This window comes from Bison bison, unplaced genomic scaffold (assembly GCF_000754665.1).
Source record: "Bison bison bison isolate TAMUID 2011002044 unplaced genomic scaffold, Bison_UMD1.0 scf7180017864063, whole genome shotgun sequence".
Classification (NCBI taxonomy): Eukaryota; Metazoa; Chordata; class Mammalia; order Artiodactyla; family Bovidae; genus Bison; species Bison bison.
This window is the reverse complement of record NW_011494635.1, coordinates 15,057,264-15,067,522: the sequence shown is the minus strand read 5'-3', so window position 1 is coordinate 15,067,522 and position 10,259 is coordinate 15,057,264. Positions and strand designations below refer to the sequence as shown.

Here is a 10,259-nt window from a genome sequence, read left to right as displayed (position 1 = left end):
GCAGCAGCTGCAGCAGGGGATTATTATTGATCATATTAAGTGTGTAAAGGTATTCACTTTGTAGAAAATCAGTGTCCTTAACCATATGACCACACAATCATGGGCTCCACTGACAACTATATATGCACACAAGACTAAGTTATGAGGGGACACAATTTTACAACTTTTCTATATCTCTTGTTTAAGGGAAGTTGTTTGTTCTCCCAATGCTCTCTTTATTCTTCCAGCAGGCAGGGACATGAGGCTTTCCTGGTGGCCCAGTGGTAAAGAATCTGCCTGCAATGCAGGAGACATGGTTTTGATCCCTGGGTTGGGAAGATCCCCTGGAGGAGGAAATGGGAACCCAGGCCAGTATTCTTGCTGGGACGATCTCATGGACAGAGGAGCCTTGGGGCCTAGTCGGTGGGATTGCAGAGTTGGACATGACTGAGTGACTATGCATGCATGACATGATGCATGATGCAGGGACATGGACACTGGGTGACCCATCAAGGACCCTGCAGATGAGGGCAACACCACAGAGAATGCTGGAAAGGACATGGGCTTTTAAAGTTCTTCTGGAACAAAGACTCTTGGAAACCTGACTTGACTCTCTCCACAAGTTATATTGAGCATATAAGACAAGTTTTACGTATAGAAAAAGGAACCCCACATGTCATTAGGACAATGCCTTGTTGAAGGGGAACTTGTCTCTACTTAACATAAGTCTGCTGTACAGGTTAGCGGTTCTTGTTCTCAGGAGCTCATTCATCTTGATTACTTCAGCCCACTCACCTGGATTAAAGACAACAAATCTTCAACAACCCCCCACCACTGCTTCCTGGGTCTCTTCTGTAAACTCAAAGCCCTCTGGGTGGCTGAAGCAGGAAAGGAGCTCACAGCTGAACTGATTGCTGCATTTGGTAAATGTGCAGTGAGCAAGTGTGATTGTTGCTTGTCTACTGTCACAAATCAGGAGACAAAGGAGCCCTTTTCAGTGCCCAGTCACCTGGGTGCCTGGTGCAATTCTAACTTCATGTCCTCAGGGTTCCTCTTCCAGAATTTCGCAGAGTAGTATTGGCAGAAGATGATGAGGTGACAATACTGATACGGATGGAACCATCAGGGATGACAGAGACTAGGCAGAGGTTGGAAAGAGCAAACAGGTGGGAGGTGGGCGGACAGGAATTATGAATACAATTACTGATAGTTGAAGAAAGCAACAGGCAGGACACTCTGAATAGAATGCTCCCTCTCCTTTCCTACTTTCTTTTTGCACATTTACATCAAAAGACCTATGAAGAATGTAACAAGACAGCAGTGGTGGCTCTTTGAGTACGGGATTTGGGAGATGGGCGCTCACTTCAAAATTCCACTTTATATATCTATAGACATCTAGATTATTCTATTATTACTACTCTGAACATTTAAGAAAGATAATGTTTAAAAGCCATGCCATTTTGAGTGGGGGGGCTTCATCAGTGGTTCCACCTGTATCCTGGTCCTTCTGGGGAACAGAGGTCTCTGTGGAGTTTTTGGTGACTGCTGGCTGCCCATCATGCTCCACCTGGCAGGTGAACACCACAGCCTCCCTGTGGGCCGACGAGTTCACCAGGAGCCAGCTCATGTAGTTAAAGGTCCCATCTTTGTTCTCTATGAGGGTCGAGGCAGCTTCTGTTCGGGACATATTTCCATTCTCCAGCCAGGTCAGCTGTAGTTGCTGGGGGTAGAACTTGTTCACCAGGCAGGTGATGATGTTCACCTGATTTCCCGCCATGGGTTGTTGGGTAACCTCCAAGGTGGGTGGTACTGAAACAGATCAGGCAGAAGGTCTGACCTTATAAAACAGACAAGTCACAGGGGAGGGGCTGGATATCATCTCCCAGCACAGCAAGGGAGTCATCCAGGACAGAACATGGCAGGCAGCAGGACTCAACACTGAGGACTCCTTATTCATGAATGAAATCAGTAAACACAGTGCAGGGCGCACAATAAGTGCTCAAGAACGGGTAGCTCCTACTGGGGTTATAGTGGGTGAAATCAATAAGCTCAGCCCCTGACATGCAGTTCTAATATAATAATTGCAGCAAAATAAATAAAATCATCAAGCACTTAGGGGCCTGATTTATAGGAGGTGCTCAGTAATTGGAGATACTGTTGGTAAAGAAAAGGAATCTACTTAGCACAGTGCTTGGCACATGGCAGGTATACATCTGGCAGCTGCCATTAAACCAGCAGTGAGTGGCCAGCTCATCTAGGAGTCTGGTGATCAGGCAGGGCTATAAGGAAGTAAATTCCAGGCAATTCAAGGCTTGGAGCAAAAATCAGGCAGGAGGAGGAGGCTCTGGGGTCTTGGGGGCAGGTGTGATCTTGGACTAGTACGAGGGTCACCTACCTCGGATGGTCTTAGACAAACTGGCAGTCCCACGGAGAGGATGGCTCCCCTGCAGGGTGACATGGGCTACCTCACAGCTGACCTGGGAGTGAACATCCCCTGGGGCCAATAGCAACTCAGTTGTGCTGGTGATGCTGTAGGAAACGCCATCTTCCTCTGGGTCCACACTGGTCTGGGAGGCTGAGAGCTCATTGCCATTTTTGAACCATTTCAGGGAGATGTTTCTGGGGGAGAAGCCATGGGATGTGCAGGTGAAGCTCACTGTCTGCTCAGGTGTGGCCCTCACTGCAGGGCCAGATACCATGGGAGGAGAGGGCTTGGCTACAAAAGGAACATTTACAAACAATGAACATGATTGTAATTATCATCACTAATGATAAGTGTGCAACAATGGTAAGAAACTTATATATATTATATTTTAATTCTTCAGCTAGTTCTGGGAGGGCAGTGTCATCGTCCTCATCTCAGCGAGGAGACACTGAGATTCCCAGGATGAGCTCTGTGTGTGGGCAAGGGTTACATGGAATCCCAGGTCGGAGTTCAGAGTCCACCTTCTCACAACTGCCAGGTGATTTCCCACCAATCTGGGCCCGGGAACAAAAGCACTGCTTGGACTCACTCTCCAAGTAACTGTTCCCAACGAGGCTCCCCTGGAAAACTTAACTACCTTCAGAGAAGTGTTCATAGAAGTAAATGCAGGGGAAATGGAGCAGGGCAGGGATAGCAGGACCACGTGGAAGCTGAACCAGACTGCCCAGTTAATGGGACGTGTGGCCGTGGCATCTCCTAGCTCCCCATCTGCGAAAGGGGACAGCAGGGATTTCCCTTTCTGGGATTGCAGTGAGGTTTAAATCAGGCATTTCTTCTGTGAGTATAACACAAGATAGTTTACAAAACTAAACACAGGTCTATCTTAAACCCAAACTTTGTATTCAGAGCTGTCCCTTCAGGTGTCTGTGAATTTACTCCATAATTTTCATTCTTTCCATTAATATTCCAGGAGGAATAATGTGCTGATTCCAGAGTTTCAAAGTAAGAAGGCAATGAGATGTTTTTCTGAATATGGGTGTTTCTCTTGGGTTAGTTTTGGGTTGAAAACAAAAGATCATTGAGTGCTGAGCAGCCAAAGGTGGTTAATTTCCTAATCGTTCCTAAATCAGAAGAAACATAGACACAGGCCTTAGAAGCAGGCAGAAGCATCTCCCGTGTCCTGAAAAAGTACACAAATCAGCCAACAAAAGTGAGAGTGATTTCTCCCTGTGTAGGGTGCTGGAGGGTGTCTTCAAATTGTTCATTACCACCCAACATCTCCTGTAAAAGTTCACAGACAGCAAATGTTACAGATATTTTCATTTTTAAGCATTTAACTTTCTTCCTAAATTGCATCAAACATTTGAGGACACAGTGAGGAGATATTACTTGAATATGTTGAGTCATAAAAACGCCAGCATTCTGGATGCCTCCAACAGGAGAAGATGCTGTGAAACTTATTGAAAGTTTCTTCAGAGCATAAAGATGGGCTGATTTCTCTAGGACCCTCAGCTATTTAACCCTTGCATCAGTACTGAGGGGGAGGGCTGAGAGCGGCTCCACTGACGGGACAAGGCTCACGGAGGAAGCAGCTGACCAAGGACACTCATCAAGGAATGTTCAGAGCTCATCTCAGCAGGACTGATTGATTTTAAAGGCTTAGTTCTTTATCTTTGAGCTTCAATGTCTGATTCCATACAACGTGGACAATAGCTCCACCTGGTAAGATAAGTGAGGATGTTTGTAAACCACAGAGCCTGCATATAATGCATGCTTAATCAATAGCACCTATGTTGTTATAACATCTGCGTGTGCGTGCTTAGTCACTCCAGTCATGACCAACTCTAACCCACACCATTCCGGGCTTCCTAGACCCTCTCCAGTCATCATAGACCCCTGAAAGGTAGTATGATCACCACCATTTCGCAGACGGGGGAACTGAGGACTAGAGGGAACTGTGAGACGTGCCCAGGACTGCACAGGTGGGAGGCCAGCACCATCACTCCCTGAGGGGCTCTCCTTTCACCAGGTCATTCTGCCCTCAGGACACCCTGCAAAGGTTGTGTGATCATCCTTTCTACAGGTGAGGGAGGGGGTGCCCAGCACAGGGAACTGGGTCTCAGCCTTGAAATAAGACCTCAGTTGCGGAATTCCCTATGCTGTGCTGATTTAGACAGAGCACCTCAAATCCTTCCAACTCTCCTAAAAGGAGACCATGAGGATCACCATTTTATAGATGAGAAAACCGAGGCTGAGAGGAATGAAGGGACTGTTTCCTCAGTACCACTCCACTGTGTCCCAGGAGTATCTCCTGCCACCTCCGAGGTTTCATGTCCATCAGCAGAGCAAGTGCCCACCTTCAGGAGCCTCCACACTGACCACCACCCTCCCCTTTTCCCTCAGATTCCTGACTTCCAGCGACTACAGGGAGGAGAGACCTCTGAGGGCCAAGGGCTGGGGGCCCTGTAGCAACAAGGAAAGACATGGGCTCCTGACGCCTGAGTCTAGAACAGGAACTCTTGCTCACCCGGGGCCCTCATTACCCTCGAGGGAACACCTCCCCCTCCTCATCCTCAGTCTGCAGAGCCAGGAGTGGGCGTGTCTGGTGCTGCTGGGTTTGCAGTGGCCCTTCTGGACTCTGTCCACACTCACCTTCCCGGACCTGCTCCACAGGGGCCTGGTGAAGGGGCACCATCACAACAGTGGGCAGAATAAAAGATTCCTGATGATGCTAAGTGTGCTGAGCCCTGACTTTTAGGAATATTTCAGCATATCATGAGACACTGCAGCATTTATCTAATCTGGTTTGTAAAGCTAGCCATGCTTCCCACATGAGACTTTTTAAAAATGCTTATTGCTGAAGAAGAGAAAAATACAAGAGTTAACAGGAGAGTTTTCTCCACATTTTGACAGGCACAGCAGGGGGTGCAGATAGCAGAGCTGTGAGTCAGGTGCTTGGGGTTCAACCCTGGCTCCCCTACCTGCCCACCAGCCAGGTCCCCTCTCTGAGCCTCAGTGTCCTCATCTGTAAAGGGAAAACAGATGAGCCCCTCCCCCAGACACTGGTTATAAGAAGTAAACACCATGAAGAAGATTCAGCTTGCGGCTCCCCTCCCCTCCCTCCTTTCTCACCCAGGGAATCATCTGGGCAGGCGGCCTGGGGAAGAGGCGGAGCAGCCCTGGGAGCCAGCAGATCTGAGAGGTGGGGGAGCCACTTACTAGCTGTATTGAGACTGAGCAGGGGACCCACCGTCTGGGAAATTTAGTAATATCTTCAAAATCAGGATAAAGCCACCTGCCCTGCTGATGTCTGGAGGTTTGGGGAGATTCATTTGCTACCATGACTAGGAGGGAAATTAGGCAATATCATCACACAAATTAAAACCCACATACTCTGATCTAACAATGCCACTTCCAGTGGGTATTTCTCCTCTGAGGAGAGTCACACATGAAAAGGTTATCTCTTCAGCGCTGTTTCAGTAGCCCAAGGTTAGGAACAACTTAGTGTCCATCAACAGTACGGTAAATGATGCTGTCTCCATATGCTGAGTATTAAGTGACTACTGAAGCACAGGGCAGCTCTAGGTGCTGATATGGAATGAGAGATTCGAGATCATGTGGCTGGAAGTAGGGAGAGTTTTCCAGTCACCTCAGGCTCAGGGTCTGAATGTGAGGGGCTTTCTGAACCTTTGGGAAACAATGCCTGTTCCATGATTAATTCAAGGAGCTTTTATTCTGCAACTTCTATGTGCCAGGTTCTTCCATGAAACGAGTTCCAATGCTGGCACAGGAAGGAGACTGACCTTAATCAGACTGGGCTCCTGATGGATTGCCCTCACTGACCATGTGGTTGTGGTTTGGGCCCCTGTCACCTCTTTGTATAGACGGGGATCTATACACGTGGGCTTGGGACGATGGTAGTATCTAAAGGTCCTTCCTCTGCTGACAGTCCAGGATTAAGGACTTAGAAAGAGAATCCAGGATCTTTGTCAGAACACTCTAAATGAGCATCTTTGCTACCTCAATGGGGCTTCTCCTAAGTCACCCACAAGGGGAACCTATTCCCTGGGGAGGGACATTCTGGGATGACCCAGCTCTGCTGGGAGCCTTCAGTGACTGTGTGAGTCAGTCCCCGAATCACAGGAGGGTTTTCTCAACAGATTCCCAGGAAATACCCAACCTCTAGGCTTCTCCTCCAAGCAGGGCCATCAGAGCCTGTGCCATTGGAATTCTTCTCAGTATAGCATTCTGAAGAGAAAATAAGGAAACACATTTCCCCTCCGTGCCTTGGATGGATTTCTCCTCTTTAGGAGGGAAGAGGACATAAGCTTCATGGGAGAAGAGCCCCTGTCTGTTTTGTTCACTGCTTATTCCACCGCATCCAGAGCAAGGTCTGGCACACAGTAGGTGCTCAGTAACTGCTGAATGAGGAGAACACTCTGCGACACTGAGGGGAGCACTCTCTGGAAGTGCGAGGTGATACTTGGCCTGTGGCAGGGCAAGTCACTCAGACTCTCAGTTCCCTCATCCCTGGAACCAAAGCCTGGACAAGATGGAGAAGACTGTGGGCTGTGGAGCCAGGCAGACTGGCCTCCTGCCTTTCCCTACCTTTACCAGCCACGGGGCCTTGAGCAAATAGCACGACCCCAACAGGCTTCAACTTCCCTGATCTGTAGAAGAGAGTGAAATTATACTATGTCCAGAACATGAATAAGCACCCACTGCTGCACCTGATTTTTTTTCCCCAAAAGAGTGGAGAGCATTCCTATTGACATTTTATCATAGTCCAGGGACAAAGGCCATACTCACCACTCACAGTGAGATGAGTGCCTGGTCCAGACTTAAACTCCATGTCGCCATATTCTTCTTTCCGGAACTTCACACAGTAGTAGACACCAGTGTCTGCTGGGATAATGTTACTGATGCGGATGGAAAAGTCCATGTTGTTTCTCTTTGTGACATCTGAAACATGTGTTACTCTGGGGAAGACATCTTCTTTTTGGCTGTAGATGAACTCCCGACCTGGCCCAGTTCCCCTGAACCACTTGATGGGCCCCACAGGGCTCAGGGAGGTCACGGTGCAGTGCAGAGTGGCCGTCTCTCCTGCTGCAACTGACACTGACCTCTCAGGCTGAATCACCTGCAGCTCCCCATCACCTGCCACTCCTAGAGGAAGAGACAAAGCAGTTATATATTCATCCTGATGTGATCCTATGTGTTTTCTTCAGTATGTATCAATGACAGGTTTTATTGACTTAGTGCACCATGAGCCAGCCTTGAACTCAGCTCGTTGCATGTACATTGCATGTGACCTATACCATGAGCCTGTAATGTGAGACACTAATACAAGAGAGGAACCGAGGCACAGAGGGGTCAAATTATGTGGCAGAGAATGGGATTGAGTACTTGAGCCCTCTTTGGATGTGTCAAGCTACACCAAATATTTCTGGCTCTTCTTTTTGTGGCCTCACGGAGTGTCACACTTCTAACCTTTGCATTAACTGGAACCACATGTCTATTTCAGACCACTGAGTTGTGAGAAGTGATGGATGTATTTTGTAGGCTATTTATTTATTTATTTTTCTTTTATTTATTATTACTATTTTTTTTTACTTTACAATATTGTATTGGTTTTTCCATACATCAACATGCATCCGCCACGGGTGTACACGTGTTCCCCATCCTGAACCCCCCTCCCACCTCCCTCCCCATACCATCCCTCTGTGTCATCCCAGTGCACCAGCCCCAAGCTTCCTGTATCCTGCATCGAACCTGGATTGGTGATTCGTTTCTTATATGATATTATACATGTTTTAATGCCATTCTCCCAAATCATCCCCCCTCTCTCTCCCACAGAGTCCAAAAGACTGTTCTATACATCTGTGTCTCTTTTGCTGTCTCGCATACAGGGTTGTCATTACCATCATTCTAAATTCCATATATATGCGTTAGTATACTGTATTGGTGTTTTTCTTTCTGGCTTACTTCACTCTGTATAATAGGCTCCAGTTTCATCCACCTCATTAGAACTGATTCACATGTATTCTTTTTAATGGCTGAGTAATACTCCATTGTGTATATATACCACAGCTTTCCTATCGATTCATCTGCTGATGGACATCTAGGTTGCTTCCATGTCCTGGCTATTGTAAACAGTGCTGCGATGAACACTGGGGTACACGTGCCTTGTAGGCTATTTATTTAATGAGAAAAGTTTTATGAAACAACTTCTTTCTTCCCCAGAGATCCACATTCTCATGATGGGATTGGCTCCAACAACCTGGTTACGTAAGTGACAGTGATGAGCAGAGCTCCCAATACAGAATGCACATTTAGTTCAAGAAGAAAGTAAAACATTGTTTGAAGTCCCTGGGATTTTATCCCAATGACATGAGTGAGTGAGTGAAAGTTGCTCAGTCATGTCTGACTCTTTGCAACCCCATGGAATAGTCCATGGAATTCTCCAGGCCATAATACTGGAGTGGGTAGCTGTTCCCTTCTCCAGGGGTCTTCCCAACCCAGGGATTGAACCCAGGCCTCCCACATTGCAGGCAGATTCTTTACCAGCTGAGCCACCAGGGAAGCCCTCCAATGACATAGTCATGTTAAATTAGTTACCTTAGGCTACTGTAATAAACTGTCAAAAATTTAGTGTCTTAAAATGATAATTCTGGATGTCAAAGACCAAAAATGGTATTACTGGACTAAAATCAAGGAGTCAGCTGGGTTACATTTCTGGAGGCTGTGATCAGTGCCTCTCCAAATTCTTGAGATTGTCTACACTCCTTTCTTCATGGTTTCCATCCTCTTATGACTCTAGTAGTGCTTCCATTGCCCCTTGTCCTTCTCTAATTTTGGATTTCCTGTCTCCTTCTTACCAGATTATATTAGGCTCACACTGATAAGATTATCAGTGGGGATATTCTCCCCATAGCAAGAGTCTTAACTTAATTCACTTTCACAAACTCTCTTTTGCCACATAAAATAAAATGGTCATAGATGAGTATTAGGACATGGATCACTTTGGGGAACACTATTCTTTATTGTTTGTTTACTTGATTTATACCTTTTTAAAACTGCTGTGGGTTAGGGTTAGCTTCCTTGATGGATCAGTGGCAAAGAATCTGCTGGTCAAGCAGAAGATGCAGAATTGATCCCTGGTTGGGGAAGATACCCTGGAGAAGGAAATGGGAACCCGCTTCAGTATTCTTATCTGGGAAACCGGATGGACGTGGGAGCCTGGCAGGCTATACAGTCCATGGGGCTGCAAAAGAGTCAGACGTGACTTAGTAACTAAACCACAATTGTTGATTTACAATGTTGGGTTGATTTCTGCTGTACAGAAAATGACTCAGTTAAGGCAATGCCAAAGAATGCTCAAACTACCGCACAATTGCACTCATCTCACACGCTAGTAAAGTAATGCTCAAAATTCTCCAAGCCAGGCTTCAGCAATATGTGAACCGTGAACTTCCTGATGTTCAAGCTGGTTTTAGAAAAGGCAGAGGAACCAGAGATCAAATTGCCAACATCTGCCGGATCATGGAAAAAGCAAGAGAGTTCCAGAAAAACATCTTTTTCTGCTTTATTGACTATGCCAAAGCCTTTGACTGTGTGGATCACAATAAACTGTGGAAAATTCTGGAAGAGATGGAAATACCAGACCACCTGATCTGCCTCTTGAGAAATTTGTATGCAGGTCAGGAGGCAACATTTAGAACTGGACATGGAACAACAGACTGGTTCCAAATACGAAAAGGAGTTCGTTAAGGCTGTATATTGTCACCCTGCTTATTTAACTTATATGCAGAGTACATCATGAGAAACGCTGGACTGGAAGAAACACAAACTGGAA

At 46.7% G+C, this 10,259-nt stretch overlaps 2 protein-coding genes across 2 annotated transcripts in view; both read right to left on the bottom strand.

Moving 5' to 3' along the window:
• The window catches only part of LOC104986091 (tyrosine-protein phosphatase non-receptor type substrate 1-like), a 123,802-nt gene that overhangs the window by 54,617 nt on the left and 58,926 nt on the right, over positions 1-10,259 (bottom strand). The window lies entirely within an intron of this gene.
• The window catches only part of SIRPB1 (signal-regulatory protein beta 1), a 40,744-nt gene that overhangs the window by 6,036 nt on the left and 24,449 nt on the right, over positions 1-10,259 (bottom strand). The window contains exons 2-4 of the mRNA XM_010836527.1: positions 7,214-7,570; positions 2,375-2,695; positions 1,471-1,788 (exon numbers count right to left, since the gene is read on the bottom strand). Coding sequence (XP_010834829.1) covers positions 1,471-1,788; positions 2,375-2,695; positions 7,214-7,570 — 996 coding nt within the window. The remainder of the gene's footprint in view (positions 1-1,470; positions 1,789-2,374; positions 2,696-7,213; positions 7,571-10,259) is intronic.